Source organism: Lissotriton vulgaris, chromosome 5, assembly GCF_964263255.1.
Source record: "Lissotriton vulgaris chromosome 5, aLisVul1.2, whole genome shotgun sequence".
In the NCBI taxonomy this organism is placed as follows: domain Eukaryota; kingdom Metazoa; phylum Chordata; class Amphibia; order Caudata; family Salamandridae; genus Lissotriton; species Lissotriton vulgaris.
This window is the reverse complement of record NC_141693.1, coordinates 1,587,910,785-1,587,931,184: the sequence shown is the minus strand read 5'-3', so window position 1 is coordinate 1,587,931,184 and position 20,400 is coordinate 1,587,910,785. Positions and strand designations below refer to the sequence as shown.

Genomic DNA, 20,400 nt, shown 5'->3' with positions numbered 1-20,400 from the left:
AGTCCCGCTCACTGCCCCGCCCATGTTTTCATTGGCTTGAGTCTTTGTCCTTCGTAAATGCTGCCTTCGGATTTGTTTATAGGCTTGTTAGTCCCGCCTTATTATGACCATGTCATCATTTGTATCATCCCATGGTTACTGGCCCCTTTACTTTAAGTGTTAAATGGTACGTGTAATTTAGACTTGTGAACACTTTTTTCTTTAATGAGGTTCTCCTAATGCCTTCCTTCTCCACACCCCCTCCCCCCTCCTGCACTCACGTTGTCTGTGCCTTGTTGCCCCCTTCTCCCTCCTCCCCCCGCCCGCACTCCCATTGTCCGTGACTTCTCTCTCCCGCCCGCACTCGCGTTGTCAATGCCTTTCCCCCCCTCACTCCTGTCATCTTGGGCAGTAATGCCCATAAATCATGACATAAAGAAGGCATGACTTACCAAAATATAAGTTTGTGTGAACAGCGCTCGACCCATCATAAATTGCACAATGGGTAGTTTATCTGTGCAATAAAACCCTTATACAGAATACGATTTTGATATGTGTGTGAAAGTGTGGTTCACTCTTGCTGTGGAGCCTCTGATGCCAAACACGAGAAAAGGTATCAGTTTAAAATGGCGTTGCTTGTTGCCATCCACTGGCTAAGTCTGCAAACATCAGCTTGTGGCATACATTGAGTCCTATTTCTGTGTCCATTGCCAGTGTTACTTAACAAAGATGGTATATAATAGGATTTCCCCATAGATGTCGCTGTGCAACTTCCTGTTTGAAGATTCACTTCACACTCGGTGTTAGAGATGTCGCTAGAGCCGGTTCCAAAGGATCTTCGGAACATACATGCCTACCAGCTCTGCTCGTTGGTAAAGGTAAGGTTTGGGCCCAACAACTACCACCACTACCACTCCTCCATATCCAGCAAACCACCTGTGCCTGCATTCAAATCCCCCCATCGCAAATTCGTATATACCAACATTTGGGAAAATCTAAGTGTAAGATTTAGACAGAAAAAAAGGGGTTCATTTCCTGATAGCATCACCATCTATTGAATTGGATGGAGAATTGCAAATAAGAGAAAGGTAAAATAACAATGTTTCGCTTTAAATTGCAAGTCGCAGACCTAAATCGGGAGTGTGGACTTCTATGCTTGTTGTATCACGCGCTACCCCACAGGCACAGCATATTCGGACCGCAAGGGAAATTCGTGGTTAGTTTCTTATTAACCTTACATACGTGACTCCACTACTATTTATTGCCTAGGCAATGTCATAGCTAAACCACTAAACACAAGAGGCACAAGGTATTCCTTGCTATACCCCAGCCAAAACACCATAAAGCAAGGACTCTACAGTGTTTTACCTCAGAATCATGCTGCCTGCAGAACGCTTCTTTTTCATGAACAATCGCACCTCGGCACTATTCAATCCAAATCTTCAGTTGGCTGTTTCCATCGGCAGAACTATATTCTGTTATTTGTTGTGTATAGCATACATTCTGCTATTGGTGCTACCTACTAGCTATTATATTAGTTTGGTGATTTTTGTGCATATTTCACAGGTTACCATTACACACAGGTGTCTGATTCAGCTTGTGATGGTTGTACGTGTATTGGTAAGGTGATAGTTTCGATTAAGTAAGTGATTGGCGGAGGAGGAGCTTCGCACGCATCCAAGATGGCTGCGTGAGCTTATGGCTCTCAAGACCCCCGTAGCCCCCGAATATATCCTGTCGTTTATCCTGGTCACTGTGAAGTGATTCTTGCTGAGTAACCGAAGGAGTATCGGATACTGAAAACCGCAGAGTCTCGACCAACACAGACGACACCCTCACCACTGCCGAACACATGCACTTCCAGATCCACACCGACCCCAACACGACCCTCAGAGGAACACTCGTCTACAGACCACCCGGACCACGACCACAGTTCAACGACACCATCTCCGACCTCATCAGCACCCACGCCCTCGCCTACACAGACTACATCCTCCTCAGGGACCTTAACTTCCACCTCGAAAACAACAACAACGCCGACTCCACCGCCCTGATCGACAATCTAGCCAACCTCGGACTCAAACAGCTTGTGAGAACCCCCACCCACGCCGCCGTACACACGCTGGACCCCATCTTCTCTGCAAGCCCCCACGTCTCCTTCAACCACACCACCGAACCCCACTGGACCTACCACAGATGTGTCCACTTCACCTTCAAGAAACCCACCACACACCACCGCACCCAACAGTTGCCACGCCGCTGCTGGGGCAAGGTCACCAAGGACCAACTGACAACCACCCTCGCCCTGAGACCACCCGCCGACCCCATCAACCCTGACACCGCCGTGACCAACCTCAAACAGTGGCTCAACGACTGCGCCAACGCCCTCGCCCCCCCTCAAGTCCTCCACAACCAACCACACCAACAATAAAGCCGCCTTGTTCACCGAAGACCTCCGGACATTCAAGCGCACCTGCCGGAAGCTGGAGAAGAAATAGCTCCAAGACCGAACACCAGACAGCAACACAGCCCACAAGAACGCCACCCGCAGACACCACCAACTCATCAGGACCACCAAGAGGACCGCCTTCAAGGATCGCCTGTATAACAACGCACACAACACCAAAGAGCTCTTCAGCATCGTGAAAGAACTCTCCAACCCCATCTCCAAAACCAACGACATTCCACCATCACAGGACTTGTGCGACTCCCTGGCCACCTTCTTTCACCGCAAGATCACCGACATCCACGACAGCCTCAACTCCGACAACTCCGCACCCACCACCGAGACCACCACCCCCGTGACCTGCACCAGCAGCCTGACCGCCTGGTCCACCGTCAGCGATGAAGACACCATCAAAACCATGAACTCCATCCACTCCGGATCCCTATCCGACCCCTGACCTCACCACTTTTTCAACAAAGCCAGCACAACCATCGCGCCCCACCTCCAGAAAGCAATCAACATCTCCTTCAAGACAGCAACCTTCCCGGAAAGCTGAAAGCCCGTCAAGGTCAACGCCCTACTGAAGAAACCCAAGGCGGACCCCAAGGACCTCAAGAACTTCCGGACCATCTCCCTGCTCCAGTTCCCGGCAAAAGTGACAGAGAAGATTGTCAACAAACGGCTAACCCGCTACCTCGAAGACAACTACATCCTGGACCCTTCCCAATCCGGTTTTCGCAGCAACCACAGCACCAAAACCGCCCTCATCGCCGCCACAGACGACATCAGGATCCTGATGGACAAGGGAGAAACAGCCGCCCTCATCCTCCTGGACCTATCAGCAGCCTTCGACACGGTCTGCCACCGCACCCTATCAGCACGCATCCATGACGCCAGAATCCAAGAGAAGGCCCTGGCCTGGACCACATCCTTCCTCTCCAGCAGAACCCAGAGGGTCCACCTCCCACCCTTTGGCTCAAAAACCACTGAGATCATCTGCGGCGTCCCTCATGGATCCTCCCTCAGCCCGACGCTGTTCAATATCTACATGGCACCGCTCGCCCACGTCGCACAACAACAAAGCCTCAACATCATCTCCTATGCCGATGACACCCAGCTGATCATCTTCCTCACCGAAGAGCCCCAAGCCAATCTCCACAGAGGAATGAAGGCTGTCGCCGACTGGATGAAGGACAGCTGACTGAAGCTGAATTCAGACAAGACGGAGGTCTTCATCCTCGGACCCACCCCATCAGCCTGGGACGACTCCTGGTGGCCCGCATCGCTAGGCACTGCCCCGGAACCCACCGGGGGGTCATCCTCGACTCCGCCCTGTCCATGACCCAGCAAGTCAACCCAGTCTCCTCGTCCTGCTTCAACACCCTCCGAATGCTCCGCAGGATCTTCAAATGGATCCCCCCCCCCGACATGAGAAAAACCGTCACCCAGGCCCTCGTCACCAGCAGACTCGACTACGGAAATGCCCTCTACTCAGGAACAACAACCAAGCTCCTGAGACGACTACAACAAATCCAGAACGCCTCGGCACGACTGATCCTCGACGTCCCCAGACGCAGCCACATCACACCCCATCTGAGAGGCCTACACTGGCTCCCTGTCAACAGGAGGATCACCTTCAAACTCCTCATCCACGCACACAAAGCGCTACACAACACACCTACATACCTCAATGACCGACTCAGCTTCCACACCCCCACCCGTAGCCTCCGCTCTGCCAGCCTCCTCCTCGCCTCAGTTCCTCGTATCCGGAGAGCCACCGGCGGCAGCAGATCCTTCTCCTAACTCGCCGCCAAGACATGGAACACTCTCCCTACCAGCCTACGACAGACCCAGGACCTACTGGCCTTCAGAAGACTTCTCAAGACCTGGCTCTTCGATCAGTAGCAGCTCCCCCCCCCCCCCCCCCCCCCCCAGCGCCTTGAGACCCTCACGGGTATGTAGTGCTCCTTTGAAATACAGTGATTGATTGATTGAACCATTAATAACGCTACTTTGCTCTTCATGTACCAGGGAACCAACCACACTAAGAAGTCTATTTACAAGGATCTTGGACAACACTTTTGCGTCTACATTAATCTTTGACACAGTTCTCTACGAACCCAAAGCCTCAAAATCCTTATCTATAAATCTATCTATTTATCTATATGGCTTCCCTCATAGTATTCAGTAATCTTCTCAAAAGTCTGGCCTCATTATAAACCTAGAGGACTGTTTTCTGAAAGGTTGCGCGTGAAATATTTGAGAGAATTCTGGTGGAAAACTGTCTGCGCCCAGCAACTTGCCTTTCAGCATTTCACGAATAGCCACTATCAGTACCTCTTTGTTAAGGTCCTCTTCTAACTTGTCAGCTTGGTCGTCTGTTACCTTGGGGAGGCAAGACCCCTTCTAGAAACTCCTGCACTGATACATCATGCATGAGGTACGGGTGGGCACCTATATACTACTGCCAGATACTGTGGAAGGGTAGACTTTATACTGACTTGTGTCACCTCCTTAGTTCCATCTGGGCTGATAAGGGACAGTTTTAGGGGAAAAGGCCTCTCCATCTTTTGGAGCCAGGCAAGCATTCACTCTGAATTGTCCCCTTCCTTGTGCAGCCCAAGTCTCTATGGGTGAACGTATCCAGAGCATCCCAGGTCTTCCCCACCATACATTTGGCTTCAATTAATCTGCCCTCCCGGTAGGGTTGACCAGCATCTATTTCTGTATTGTTTTAGTCTATCTTCTTAGAGTGACAGATATGTTTTAATTGCTGTTGGATACTGTATATAATAATCAGGCAGTCTCCCCTCTGGACCACTTTTAGAGCCTCCCACTCTTATACCCGGGTATCAGTCGATCCCCAATGTTGTTCTAGATACATCATTAGATGGACATTAGTCTGTACTTATCTTCATTTGAAATACTGGATCTGTAAGAGCTATGTTGGTGTCCTCCTTTGAGTCAGCTCTGTGCTGTACTCTATCAGGAGAGGCGACTGGTCAGAAAGGAACCTTTCCAGAAATTGTGCCACCTACATTTTTGTTGTCAAGTTGCGCTAGACCAATAATGTGTTATCTCTGATGGAGTAATATGAGTACTCCCTGAGAGTTGTCAGTTGCTGTCCAAGTATCAATACAGTCTACACTCTCCATAACTTTTTCTAATGTGTCTGTCTTACCTGTTTTAGAACGAAGCCTGGAAGTGTGTCTAAACAAATTCACATCTATGACTTTAACTACAACTATTTTGTAGTTAAAGTCACTAACCCGTATCATAGAAGCAACAATATATGGTAGTATCAAACCATACAGAGTCCTGAACTGAGTCTTGTCATCTGTATCTGGTGCATGTGTATTTACTAGGCATATCTCAGCTCCGTTCAGGAGACTATATAGTATACAACTCCCATTTGGAGAAGCATTACTGGACAGGAACCCAGATGCCATCCAGATCAACACTTTTCTTGCATAGGTTGAGCAAGCAGAGGAGAACGGTTGACCTACTCCATTTCTTCCAAACCTTGCATTCCTCTACATCGATTGGCTGTGTTCCCGGGGGAATGCTATCTGGGTAGGGTGGTGTGCACCCTGTGCCTTTTAACAAAGCCATTAAGTCTATGAATATTCCAACTGAGCAACTGCTCATTCTAGTGCCTGTAAAGCTTCAATCTTGTTGGCCCGTGGTGACTCTATGTCAGTGAACACCCCCATGCAGGTGACGGTGTAATGTTTCCCTCTTCTGATGTGCTATTGCAAGTATTTCGCTGGTCTGAATGGTGTCACTGTGAGGTTGAGCAAAATGTTCTGTTCTGCGTAACAACACCCTTCATCAGTGTTTAGACAACTGAACAACTTGTGTCTCCCCACTTCCTCCAATGGTAAGCTCAACCTATTTAATCACAATTCACGATAACTAAGGCAGAAACACACCCTACAACTTAAACAAGCTATGTGCAAAGGGTTGCAAAACCAGTTGGGCAACCAGGTCCCCGAGGGAGTCTGTGCGGTCCGCAGACCAAGGACCCATTTCCTCAGCTGCCCTAAACTGGCTTATGATTCTCTGCCTCCAGGAGCGCCCCAGTGACCATCGCAAACACTGAGTATCTGCCTCTACTCCAACGTGCTATCCCTCCTCCTGACCACCATCATGTGATAATGTTTTTGTTCCACAAACAATGCCTTCTAATAACATAATCCTTTGCTGAAAGTGTGGTCAACCTAATAGTATCATATTAATACCTCCTGCTGTGCTCAGGGTAAAGCCTTGCCTTGTTGGCTCCAGTGGGCCGCCAAGCTGCCCCTCAAGTCTATGCAGAGTGCCTGGACACCATCTTGAAGTCTTCAATGTAGGCCCATCCAGAATCCTGGGCTCTCAATTGGCATCACGCAGGTATCAGCACAGGGTCACGGTATTTGTGTTCTCCGCACTTGCAAAGGCCAATGCAGAGCTGATTTTTGTTCACTGACCACAGTATTATAGTGGATTGTGATGAGGGTGCAGGGAGATAGGGATCAACGTGTGTGCTCTGCCATTTTGCAAGACCGTGCCCACACAACAGTCACTTTAACCAGGGTTGCAGCCGACATGTGCAGAAAGCCGGACATTAGGACTGGCATTTGGCATGAGCGAGCTGGGCCCAGCCCCATGGCATCTACAGTTGGTGGGGAGCACAATTAGTTGATCTGCTGGGCTGTTGTGAATACATCTTTTATTACAGACAGCCAGATCAAATTGTTGCCTTCACGTTTTGTTTAAAATCATAGTTTCTTTCATTTTCTTGGCCTCCCTCATTACTTCCCCCCCTTCCTTCTCACTCTAACCTCTCCCAGGAACTCTCACCACTAGTTTAGCAAATTAATAGGTGATTGAGGGGAGGAGGTGAAAATGTGTGTTCTCCGGCCTGTCACTGTCTGAGATACTCAGCCAGTATATGACCTGTACTACAAAGTCCTAAATAAAGAAGTGGGGAGACGCTCAGAGACGGAAGTGACGTCACGACAGGAAGTGACATCACGGAAGGTAAAAAAAACTAGAAGTGGGGGGACGCTCATGCATGGAGGGGGCTATCTTTTGTGTGAAGGGGGCTTGCGGCCTCGCTGGCGTGTCACATTCTGCCTGTGCAAACCCCAACCAGTTCAAATTCAGTTAAAAAAAAAATAATAATAATTTACAAAACGGCAAGTACCTAATATTGCAGAAACCTTTCATATATCATTCTACAGAGCTCATCTGAAAGTGACGCAATGGCCTACTAAGAATGTCCGTAATCAAGAACAGTCTTACTTAGTAGACAAAGATTGCAACAGCCCAACTTTTGCCCAGTGCACTCGGGTAAAACTAGATGGCGGAAAAGTGAGAAAAAAACATGAGCCTTGCAAGGCATACACTGATGTCTAATGCAGTTGCTTTTACCCACTGAGCTAGCTAACCAGACAGTTTACACCGAAGAGGAGGAGCGCGAGAGAGGCGGGGCGAGGCTCGGAATCGCACTCGAGGAGCTTTTGGAGGGGCTGTTTGTGCTTTTGTAACCTGACTCCAGCCATGACGTATCACTGAATGGGCTTGCCGGCAGGGCCGGATTGGGATCACTATTTGGCCCGGGCACTGACGAAAAAAGTGGCCCACGTTCAAGGGGCGTGGCATACATTTAAGGGGAGTGGCCTTAAGCATGGGCGGAAAATCCGTTACGCTCGCGGATTTTGCGGATTTTTGGGAAATTCGCAATCCGCGATATTTGCGAATTTCCCGCAAAATCCGCAAATTTGCACGCAGCGGATTTTTTGGCGGCGCGCGGCGTTGGTGATACAATTTTTGCGGCGCGCGGCGTTTATCATCGTTTGCCGAGTTGTTTTTCTCGATAGTTTGCGAGTGCTGCGCCATTTTGGATCTTGCTGTGTGATCCCGCGGGAATTGGCGAGCGCGATTACGTCATCGCGGCTTGCCAGCGATGGTTTGTCAACGCGAGTACGGCGAGATCACGTCTCGCGGTACTTCGCAATTGCGAGATTTCAGATGCGGCGAGCGAAAATATAAAATTTGCCATTCTGCACAAGAAATCCACCAGCAAGCAGCATAAACCTTCTAGAAATGATGATTTTTATCTGAATAACTCCTTAGTTTGACATTTGCCTGCACTTTTTTAGCGAGGAGTCCATTTTGGGGAGGGGGGCAGGGGGGTGGGAGGAAGGAAGTGCCCCACAGTCTTCAACTTCCTGTTCCTGTTCAGCAGGCTCCTCCCAGTGCTTTGTCCATCTCCTGGTCACTTTTCATTTGGGTCTGGAGCTGGAAGGATTACTTTTTGTGGATGCTGCTGGATATTTGGATTTGAGGCCTTTTTGACTTTCTTTGGATCACTGTTGGATTAGAAATTTTACAAGTAAGTTTGTTTGGGGCATTACAGTTGCTGCAATTTTTGGGCTGTTTTGGGGCCTTTTGCCCAGGGGTACTCAGTGGTGGGTGGACTGAGTCTTTCTGTGGGTTGTCTTGAACTTCAACATCATGGAGGCCATGGATGGATTGGGATTGTGCTGATTTTTCAGTGATTTTCGTTTTTTGGGGCTGTACTTGTGGCCTTTTCACCAGGGGTATTTGAGTCTAGCATGGGCCTAGTCTTTCTGTGGGCTGTCTTGAACTTAAACATCATGGAGGGCATGGATGGAATGGGATTGTGCTGATTTTGCAGTGTTTTTCGATTTTTGGGGGTGTTCATGGGGAGGGACAGGCCATGTGGCTGGTGGCCATTTTGAGTGCAACTGCAGGCACTGGCCATGTGCTGGCAGGCAAGTGGCCATTTTGAATGCAGGCTTTGTTGTTAGGCCTCCAACCATTTTGCCTACTTTTCAACCTTTATTTATGCCCAGGGGTAGTGAGTCTTGCATGGGCCTAGTCTTTCTGTGGGTTGTCTTGAATTTAAACATCATGGAGGCCATGGATGGAATGGGATTGTGCAGATTTTTCAGTGATTTTCGTTTTTTGGGCCTGTACTTGTGGCCTTTTCACCAGGGGTATTTGAGTCTAGCATGGGCCTAGTCTTTCTGTGGGCTGTCTTGAACTTAAACATCATGGAGGGCATGGATGGAATGGGATTGTGCTGATTTTGCAGTGTTTTTCGATTTTTGGGGGTGTTCATGGGGAGGGACAGGCCATGTGGCTGGTGGCCATTTTGAGTGCAGCTACAGGCACTGGCCATGTGCTGGCAGGCAAGTGGCCATTTTGAATGCAGGCTTTGTTGTTAGGCCTCCAACCATTTTGCCTACTTTTCAACCTTTATTTATGCCCAGGGGTAGTGAGTCTAGCATGGGCCTAGTCTTTCTGTGGGCTGTCTTGAACTTAAACATCATGGAGGGCATGGATGGAATGGGATTGTGCTGATTTTGCAGTGTTTTTCGATTTTTGGGGGTGTTCATGGGGAGGGACAGGCCATGTGGCTGGTGGCCATTTTGAGTGCAGCTACAGGCACTGGCCATGTGCTGGCAGGCAAGTGGCCATTTTGAATGCAGGCTTTGTTGTTAGGCCTCCAACCATTTTGCCTACTTTTCAACCTTTATTTATGCCCAGGGGTAGTGAGTCTTGCATGGGCCTAGTCTTTCTGTGGGTTGTCTTGAATTTAAACATTATGGAGGGCATGGATGGATTGGGATTGTGCTGATTTTGCAGTGTTTTTCGATTTTTTTGTGCTCTATAACTGAACTGATGTTCCTCTGTCTTCCATTTTTTTTAGGTGCACAAGACTCAAGAGAACCACCAGTGCCAGGAAGAAGTCCTGCAGCGGTGTGTGTGTGCAGCATAACGTCACGCGACGTCACGTCTGGCCTCAGACAACTCTACAATTCGTGCAACTGCGGCCTGTGTCTGACCTGCTCTGAAGAAGATGGCCCCAAAGAAAGGTCTCCGTAGCTCCTCTAGCAAGAAAGTTGCTAGTAAGGAGCAGAAGAAGCAAGTTACCAAGGAGGCTGGTGTGCCACCCGCCATGTTTTTTGGGAGAAAAAAAAAGTACGCCTGCAGCAGCAGGATCTGCTGGGGACCAAGCTGGGAGCAGCACCCCTGCTCCATTGGGTTCAGTGCCTCCACCACCACGCCAACTTAAGTCAAAGCCCTTGAGTGCTTCAGAGGCAGTCAGTGTACTTCTCCAATCACCATCGACCAGTGATGTTGGCTCATCGCAAGAAAGTAGCAGCAATGTCCCTGAATCAACACAGGTTGTTGTAACTCATCTGACAAGTGTTGAACAACCACAGCCGCAACAACAACACCATGTGCAAGTACACGCCCAAGTACATGTGGAAGGAGAGGCAGCAAAAGGAGATGCGCAAGCAAAGGTGCATGGAGGTTCACAAGTGCCCACAATAGTTGTTCCTCCCGAAGTAGGGGCACATCAGGAAATCGACAATGAAGCCGAGGTATCATTGGAAGCCACTCCTCCTGATGATCATTCATTGTCTTCCACATCCCTAGCAAGGAAAAGATCAAGGGGGGTGTCTACATCTTCTTCAAGCCCACCTCGTTCTGATGCAAGTGATCTGTCTTGGGAACCACAACTGCGGTCTGACAGTGAGGCACACCATGATCTGACACCGGTACCTAAGCGTAAAAGGAAGGTCGTCCAAAAACTCAAACCTATGGAGTGTGATGAGGCTCAACAAGAAGTGACAGATACTGCTGGTGATGAAGCCTCTCACGATGACAACGAGCCAGTCATCACAAAGGTCACTGCAGCCCCACCGGGCATGCAGCAAAGAGACATTTTGACCCTATCCCGAGAAGCTGCTGAGCGTGATGATGATGTCGGCGAGGAGGCAATGGAAATGGAATCATTAGATTTGGAGTTAAGTAGTACACCAAAACCTACCGCTTCCATATTTCTTCCTCGCAAGAAGGTACCCACCTCGTCCTCGACCTCAATTCGTGGTGGTGAAAGTGCAAAACGTACTGAAGTTCGGCAATCCACATCCTCCACTTCATCTGGCATTAGCAGCAGGACCACCACCACCAGTATCGCCGCCTCCTCCGGCCCCCAAAGACATTTCAAGTCTCCAGTTTGGGACTTCTTTAGTGTTTGCCCAAAAAAGGAAAACGTAGCCATTTGTAGCATTTGTAAGCTTCGAGTTAGTCGTGGTAAGTTTGGTACCAACTATGGTACCGGAGGCCAGAGAGGTCATCTTAGGAGAACGCACGATGTCCAATGGTTTGCGCACCTACACGCGATCAAGGAAGCCCGAATTGCACGCAATGAAAACGTTGATTTTTCATCTGATGATGACGAGGAGGAAGAAGACGATTCAAACACTTCACTTACACCCAGTACCCCTGTCAGCAGCACAACCCATGTGAGCCACACTAAGAGTGTGGGAGAGAGTGAGACATCAATGCGGAAAAGTTCATCAGCGAGCGTAACTGGGTCGAAGATATCATCATCATCCCGTAAATCCTTGGTCCAGGGCAACATTAAAAAGATGTTGTTTATAGAAGCGCAATATGAACGCAACCACCCAATGACGCGTCTGTATAACACTAAGCTGGCTAAAATGCTAGCTCTGGACCTTCTCCCTTTTTCTTTTGTAGAAGGGGTTGGTTTTCTAGAATTAGTGGCAGCGCTCTGCCCTAAATGGAAGGTTCCTAGCCGGTTCTATTTTGCCCGAGTTGCGGTTCCAGCACTACATGAAGATGTTCTGAAGGTGATTGGGGCAGCTTTGCAGAAGAGTGCTGTTCACACTATACATCTGACAACAGACATGTGGACCAGTGGCGCAGGCGCTGATTACATGTGCATCACTGCACACTGGGTCTCTTTTTCAGGGGCTAAAGCAAAGCTAAACACAGGTGTTGACACGAACATTGTTTTTAAAGCTGCTCGGAAACATGCAACACTAGCCATGTTTGGTTTGGAGAAACGTCACACAGCAGAAAACATTTTGGATGTCTTTAACACAAAGGTCCTTAACTGGCTGTCCCCACTAAAACGCAAGGTTGGTTATGTTTCCACGGACAATGGCGCCAATATAGTTAAGGCCATGAGGGACGGTTACTATTTCAGAGTGCCGTGTTTGGCGCACTGTATAAACCTGGTTGTCCAAAAATTCTTGGGTAATAAAGGCAGTGCAGCGTACAGTGTATTGGACACCTGCCGAAAAATGTGCAAGCATTTCAGCCATTCTTTTAAGGCCCGGAAGCAGCTGAGGAGCCTGCTATATCAACGTCAAATGCCAGTGAAAGCACTCATCCAGGAGGTGGTAACACGTTGGAACTCAACCTTCTACATGCTTGAGCATCTGTATGAGCAGTATACGGAACTCGATCAATATTTCCTTAAAGAGGGTACAGAGGAGCTGAGGATGGGTGGGCCGCAATGGAACATAGTTGAAAGCCTGACACGCATGCTTCGTCCTTTTGAGTTCTTCACGCGTGCAGTCAGCAAGGAGGACTCTAATTTGGGAAAAGCTATCCCATTGTTGTACATGCTGGAGGACCAACTGAAGGAGGTGTGTTCTGTGTTTGAAAAAGATGACAAAAACCAAGACTCTTTGCTTCTGGCTGAGCAATTATTAGAGCTCCTACAAGGTGATGAACGTCTTAAAAAGATCCACTCAGAACAGCATTACATTTGTGCTACTATTCTGGATCCACGCTACAAAAAGGCGCTGGCAGGCCAAGCATTCTTTCCTTTTGATGATGAACATGTTCCAAAGTACAAACGTTGGCTAGCCTTGTCAGCCAAGAGGTTTGAAACAGAACGGCTGGAAATTGAAGGAAATGGCAGTACATCAGCAGGCCATCCCCAGTCAAAACAATCCACTTCTGCACCTGTGGCTGTGGCACAAGTGACCTCTCAGCCGTTAAAGACACCGGCAACCGGATCATCTGCACGAAACACAACAGAAACATTGGAGGCTGAAGAGGATTGGCTAGCTCTGCGTGGGTTTGGTTCTCAAAAGGTCAGAGGCACAGCAAGAGCTAAGCAAAGTGGAGGAACCTTGGATGAGGACCTTGAGTCGATGGTGAAGGACTATCTGAATGACTCAACAGAGGTCTATGTTAATTCTGACCCATTGGCGTATTGGCATGGGAAAAAAGAATTGTGGCCACAGCTCACCAACCTGGCTTTAAACTACTTGTCTTGCCCACTCGCAAGCGTGTCTTCTGAACGGGTTTTCAGTGCGGCTGGTGGGATTGTAACTCCCAAACAGAGCCGCCTCTCGCCCAAAAATGTGGAGAGGTTAACAATGATCAAGATGAATCAGCACCTCATACCACCAGATTTCAGAGTACGAGAGAGCGTGCCGGATGAAGAGGAGGTGGCCAGCAACATAGATGAGGGAATTTCTACTCTGTCAGGTGACACTGAGCTCACCCTGCCTGAATTCGCAGAGTATGATGACGAAGCCTTATTCTTATTCCTGGACCGTGATACCGAGCCCTGAAAATGAGACAACGAATCAATAACTTTCTTTTTCGTCCCTATTCACTTTTATTCCTGTGTGTCTGTCTTTCTTTGTTGTGCACAGTTAATATATTTCAAACTTTAATCAGATAATCACAAAATCAAGCCCATCAGCAGAACTGTCTTCGCTGGTTTGCTAATTGATTTGAAGTTGCCGCAGTCTGCATTCCTCAGGTTCACAAGTTCAGAAGAACATGCTCCTCTATCCTCCTCCTCCAGACTCCTATTTCCATCAAACCAGAGGGCTGGTTTACGCCCAATGAAGAAAGACTCAGCACTTGTGGGGGTGTTGTTGTACCTCTTTGCAGGTGAGTTGACGGCTCTGGGACCATTGTTGGGAAGCTCTAATACCGGATAAAAGTGGTTTGGACCAAATCCCAGGAAGAAATTTTTTTGTGTTTTTGATGACTTGCTTGCCTTTTAGGTGCTCTTAGGGAAGGTTCAGTCTGTTTGTGGGTGAGTTTCGTGGTCTGGGAGCATTGCTGGGACACTCTAATCTTGATTGCATTTGCTTTTCAGGAAATCCGTCGTGCCAACCCCGACTTATGGCCTAGCTACGCAGCGCGTTTGGACCGAAGGCCGAGAAATATTGCAAGTATGAGATTTTGCTTTTGGCCTGTTTGGGGGTGTTATGCTTCTTGGCGGGTGGGTTGGCGGGTCTTGGGGCATTCCTGGGAAGGTCTAATACCGGGTAGAAGTGGTTGGGACAAAATCCAGGCCGATTTTTTTTGGGCTATTTCTGACATTTTGCTCAATGTAGCGTTTTCGGGGGCCTGTTTGGGGGGCTTCCTGGTGTTTGTGGGTGAGTTTCGTGGTCTGGGAGCACTGCTGGGACACTCTAATCTTGATTGCATTTGCTTTTCAGGAAATCCGTCGTGGCAACCCCGACTTATGGCCTAGCTACGCAGTGCGTTTGGACCGAAGGCCGAGAAATATTGCAAGTATGAGATTTTGCTTTTGGCCTGTTTGGGGGTGTTATGCTTCTTGGTGGGTGGGTTGGCGGGTCTTGGGGCATTCCTGGGAAGGTCTAATACCGGGTTGAAGTGGTTGGGACAAAATCCAGGCCGATTTTTTTTTGGCTATTTCTGACATTTTGCTCTATGTAGCGTTTTCGGGGGCCTGTTTGGGGGGCTTCCTGGTGTTTGTGGGTGAGTTTCGTGGTCTGGGAGCACTGCTGGGACACTCTAATCTTGATTGCATTTGCTTTTCAGGAAATCCGTCGTGGCAACCCCGACTTATGGCCTAGCTACGCAGCGCGTTTGGACCGAAGGCCGAGAAATATTGCAAGTATGAGATTTTGCTTTAGGCCTGTTTGGGGGTGTTATGCTTCTTGGCGGGTGGGTTGGCGTGTCTTGGGGCATTCCTGGGAAGGTCTAATACCGGGTAGAAGTGGTTGGGACAAAATCCAGGCCGATTTTTTTTGGGCTATTTCTGACATTTTGCTCAATGTAGCGTTTTCGGGGGCCTGTTTGGGGGGCTTCCTGGTGTTTGTGGGTGAGTTTCGTGGTCTGGGAGCACTGCTGGGACACTCTAATCTTGATTGCATTTGCTTTTCAGGAAATCCGTCGTGGCAACCCCGACTTATGGCCTAGCTACGCAGCGCGTTTGGACCGAAGGCCGAGAAATATTGCAAGTATGAGATTTTGCTTTAGGCCTGTTTGGGGGTGTTATGCTTCTTGGCGGGTGGGTTGGCGTGTCTTGGGGCATTCCTGGGAAGGTCTAATACCGGGTAGAAGTGGTTGGGACAAAATCCAGGCCGATTTTTTTTTGGGCTATTTCTGACATTTTGCTCAATGTAGCGTTTTCGGGGGCCTGTTTGGGGGGCTTCCTGGTGTTTGTGGGTGAGTTTCGTGGTCTGGGAGCACTGCTGGCTATATATACTTTACTTTGCAAGAGGTTTGAAGCAAATCCATGGTGGCAGAGGGGAGTTAGGGCCTAGCTGCAAGCGCGCGCGGAGTGATTTGGGAAATTTGTGAAAAATTGACTAAGTCCCCATTTTTGTACTTTTGCTCTTTGGCTGTTTGGGGGTCTTCTATTCGTTTTCTCCTGGGTTGACGGCTCTGGGGCCATTGCTGGGAAGCTCTAATACCGGATAAAAGTGTTTTGGACCAAATCCCAGGCGGAATTTTTTTTGTGTTTTTGATGACTTGCTTGCCTTTGAGGTGCTCTTAGGGGGGGTTCTGTCTGTTTTTGGGTGAGTTTCGTGGTCTGGGAGCACTGCTGGGACACTCTAATCTTGATTGCATTTGCTTTTCAGGAAATCCGTCGTGGCAACCCCGACTTATGGCCTAGCTACGCAGTGCGTTTGGACCGAAGGCCGAGAAATATTGCAAGTATGAGATTTTGCTTTTGGCCTGTTTGGGGGTGTTATGCTTCTTGGCGGGTGGGTTGGCGGGTCTTGGGGCATTCCTGGGAAGGTCTAATACCGGGTAGAAGTGGTTGGGACAAAATCCAGGCCGATTTTTTTTGGGGCTATTTCTGACATTTTGCTCAATGTAGCGTTTTCGGGGCCTGTTTGGGGGGCTTCCTGGTGTTTGTGGGTGAGTTTCGTGGTCTGGGAGCACTGCTGGGACACTCTAATCTTGATTGCATTTGCTTTTCAGGAAATCCGTCGTGGCAACCCCGACTTATGGCCTAGCTACGCAGCGCGTTTGGACCGAAGGCCGAGAAATATTGCAAGTATGAGATTATGCTTTTGGCCTGTTTGGGGGTGTTATGCTTCTTGGCGGGTGGGTTGGCGTGTCTTGGGGCATTCCTGGGAAGGTCTAATACCGGGTAGAAGTGGTTGGGACAAAATCCTCGCGGAAAAGCCTTTTGGCACTTTTTGTAACTTAGGGTTCGTTAGGGTTAGCCCTAGCAGCAGGATTGCATGTGTTTCGGGGTGTTCTAGATTTTTCCAACTGAGTTCTGGGGTCTTAGAGCACTCGTGAGAATGTGTAATTTTGGTTGCAAGTCATTTGAAGAAAATCCATGGTGGGAAAGGGGGGATTTGGCATAGTTAAAGAAAGCCTTTGCCACTATTCTTAACTTAGGGTTTGTTAGGGTAAGCAGTATTTCTATTGCATGTGTTTGAGTGGGGGGGATTTCGAGTCTTGGAGCGATGCTGGCTATGGCTACTTTTGCTTGGTTGCTTGCAAGTGGTTTGAATGCAATCCACGGTGGGTAAGGGGTAATTAGGAAGGGGGTACTTCGGCCTACTTTTACTTTCAAAGTAAGTTTTGTCACCAGTTTTCTGCTAGGCCTCGTTTTTTGAGATTTGATTGGGGGTCTTCTACATTTTTGCGACTGGCTTTAGTAAGGGTCTGGGTGGGAGCACTGCTAGGAAGATCTAATTTTGTTCTAAAACACAGTTTACAGTACACCTAGCTTGAGGGGCAAGATCCGCTACATTAATTTGCCCATACTTATTTATCCTTCAAAAGGTGACTCAGAGTACGCACTTTCAAAAATATTGTACTGTCTACTAGGAAAATCAAATTGTGACTTTTTGCACTCCACAGCCTACATACCTTATATTTATTTATCAGTGGTGTTGTAATATTATATCACTTCCTGTTTTTCGTTGAATAATTACAGGCCGGGTTTCAGTCTCTGCAATGGGGAAAAAAGGATGGAGTCAGGCTTCACAGTAGCGAGCCACAATTCAGCATCAGGCAGGCAGTGGACAGGGTGTCTTCTGGTGACCAACATCGATGGACGAAGCGTCGGCTGCAATGGAGGAGTGCCGCTAATAGGAGGATTTTTTTTCTGCAGGCAACTTACTTACCACTTCCAACAGGACCACTACAACCACATAGATACAGTATCCCTTGCCTTTTTCTCTGACTGTGACTGCATTTCTTGGATCTCTCTCTGCTTCGAAATTGATCCCTTAACACATCACTTAGTCCACTCCACTATCACATCTGCACCACACATAGTCATTTGTAAGTGCTCCTACGTAATTCGCAAGTCGCAGCACGCCCCAGGCCGTAGAGGACTGGGATGGCCCCAATGATGAAGCATGTCACCCAGGGGCAACCCTGGTGAGTGAGGGGACACCTAGAAAACAAGCAATTTCTCCTTTTCTATCTACTATACCTTCCAGACCAACCCCACTGAGTGTTGTTGTGAATGGATTTATAGTGACCAGCAAGGCTCTCGGGTATCTGGCTAAGTACAGAGACCTTATGTTGAATATCGTTATCAATAATTCCACACAGGCCCTGTACTGTCGCATTCTTTCTTCCACAGTTGTCGAATGTACTACTTACTTTTCACTGACATGCATGCAGTAGTGCATGCACTTTCAAAGATTGATGGATAGGTTTGTACCCAAAGAATTGTTTATGTTCCATTGTTTGTCTATGCTGTGCTTTTTTTTACAGGGTGTCTTCTGGTGACCAACATCGATGGACGAAGCGTCGGCTGCAATGGAGGAGTGCCGCTAAAAGGAGGATTTTTTTTCTGCAGGCAACTTACTTACCACTTCCAACAGGACCACTACAACCACATAGATACAGTATCCCTTGCCTTTTTCTCTGACTGTGACTGCATTTCTTGGATCTCTCTCTGCTTCTAAATTGATCCCTTAACACATCACTTAGTCCACTCCACTATCACATCTGCACCACACATAGTCATTTGTAAGTGCTCCTACGTAATTCGCAAGTCGCAGCACGCCCCAGGCCGTAGAGGACTGGGATGGCCCCAATGATGAAGCATGTCACCAAGGGGCAACCCTGGTGAGTGAGGGGACACCTAGAAAAAAAGCAATTTCTCCTTTTCTATCTACTATACCTTCCAGACCAACCCCATTGAGTGTTGTTGTGAATGGATTTATAGTGACCAGCAAGGCTCTCAGGTATCTGGCTACAGAGACCTTATGTTGAATATAGTTATCAATATTTCCACCCACGCCCTGTACTGTCGCATTCTTTCTTCCACAGTTGTCGAAAGTACTACTTACTTTTAACTGACATGCATGCAGTAGTGTATGCACTTTCAAAGATTGATGGATAGGTTTGTACCCAAAGATTTGTTTATGTTCACAATTGTTTGTCCATGCTGTGCTACTTTTTCTTGTCTCCCAAAACCTTTCCCAAAAACCCCCGTACCCATCCATTTTTCAAACCCTAACCCTCTTCCCCCGGGCTGTGTGGTTTTGATTGATGTGTGACTAAATTACAGCAATAAATCCACACACTTGCTGGGGAGGATAAGGTGATAGCAACAGGCTGGTGAAGAAATCCGAGGATATATTCTTACTCTGCTTGACAAAGACCCATGGCTAATGTCAAAGAACTTCAACCGAATTAGTTATACTTTAACATTTGTTAGGCTACAATGTGGCACTGTTCTAGTGTACTTCTGTCACCTGCTATATTCTGTATTGTACCTTTGTATTGCTCAGGAGGACAAACCAGATTTCATTTTCTTTTTTTTCATAGGCAAGCAACTGCCACTGTGTCACACCACTAGTACCACCGCTATGAGGAAATTTTATCCGCCCAGGATTGCCAACCTTATTTGCTGTTTCCCGTGGAGCCAGCCCTGGGCCTAGCCCTACTTGCAAACAGAAATTACAGGTAAGATAGGCGTTTGGTTGGAGGTAGTATAATGGAGTATTAGGAGAGACGAGAGATTTGATTGACGGTAGTACTACTAAAGTCCTAGGACTATTCAGGAAAACAAACTTACTGTTATGTTAAACCCCCACCCACCAGACTCAAAAGCAGTAAAAAACAGGTATGGTCAGATAAAGTTTCAAAAAGTATATTTTTATAGCCCTAACAAAAGAATCTCCCGCAAGACCCTCCCTAACCCCAACGATTGTCCTTCAAAAGTCCCCAAAAATCACAACTCCCAATTCCCACCCCCCAAAAGTCTCTAAAAAAGGGGCAAGGGACACTATGGCAGGGTTCTGTTGGAATTAGCAGCCAGGGCATCATGCTCCTTGCGGAGGGTGGCAAGTTCGAAGCGGAGGCCCTCCACCACGTTCTTATAGTCATGGACGCCGGTGTGCCTTGCAAATCCTGTGAGGGGCAGCTGCTTTCTTTGCTGCTGGGCGGTGGCGTTTGGCTTTGGTAGCCCGGCTCCGTACCGCTGGAGCACTGCGCTGGCTGGCAGCCCGCACGGAGGAGGATGCAGCTGTCCCAGTGGACGTTGTTGTTGTACCAGACTGCGTCTCCTCCTCCTCCAGGGCCACCAGCCGCCGATATTCAGCAACAGTGGCATCCAGCCTCCGTTGCCGGGCCATTCGAGCCAGCTCCTTCCTCCTTGATGGTGTCTTGGATTTGGAAGGAGCAACTACATGAAAAAAGAAAGACATAGTCTGTAACCAATGCTCCTTAAGATTAACACAAAATGATTGAGCAGAAAGTTGTCACAGTACAAGTAGCAAATTGAAAGCACAGTGCATAACTATTGAGGACAGTATCTATGTAACCTCCGACTTCTTCATCCTTGCTCTAACATTAGTGGGAGTTTAAGGAACAAATTCTACAAGCACTATGGACTTCTATTACAGTCGACTATGACAGTACACCACTCTTAT

General features: G+C 48.2%; 1 protein-coding gene across 2 annotated transcripts in view; it reads left to right on the top strand.

The window, feature by feature from the left end:
- LOC147716747 (dehydrogenase/reductase SDR family member 4-like) overlaps positions 1-20,400 on the top strand; it is a 142,396-nt gene that overhangs the window by 105,978 nt on the left and 16,018 nt on the right. The window contains exon 9 of one of the 2 annotated variants that reach the window (XM_086923687.1): positions 736-857. The exons of the other annotated variant lie outside the window; for it this stretch is intronic. Within the exon in view, the coding sequence (XP_086779813.1) occupies positions 736-857 (122 nt within the window). The remainder of the gene's footprint in view (positions 1-735; positions 858-20,400) is intronic. 2 annotated transcript variants of the gene reach the window in all.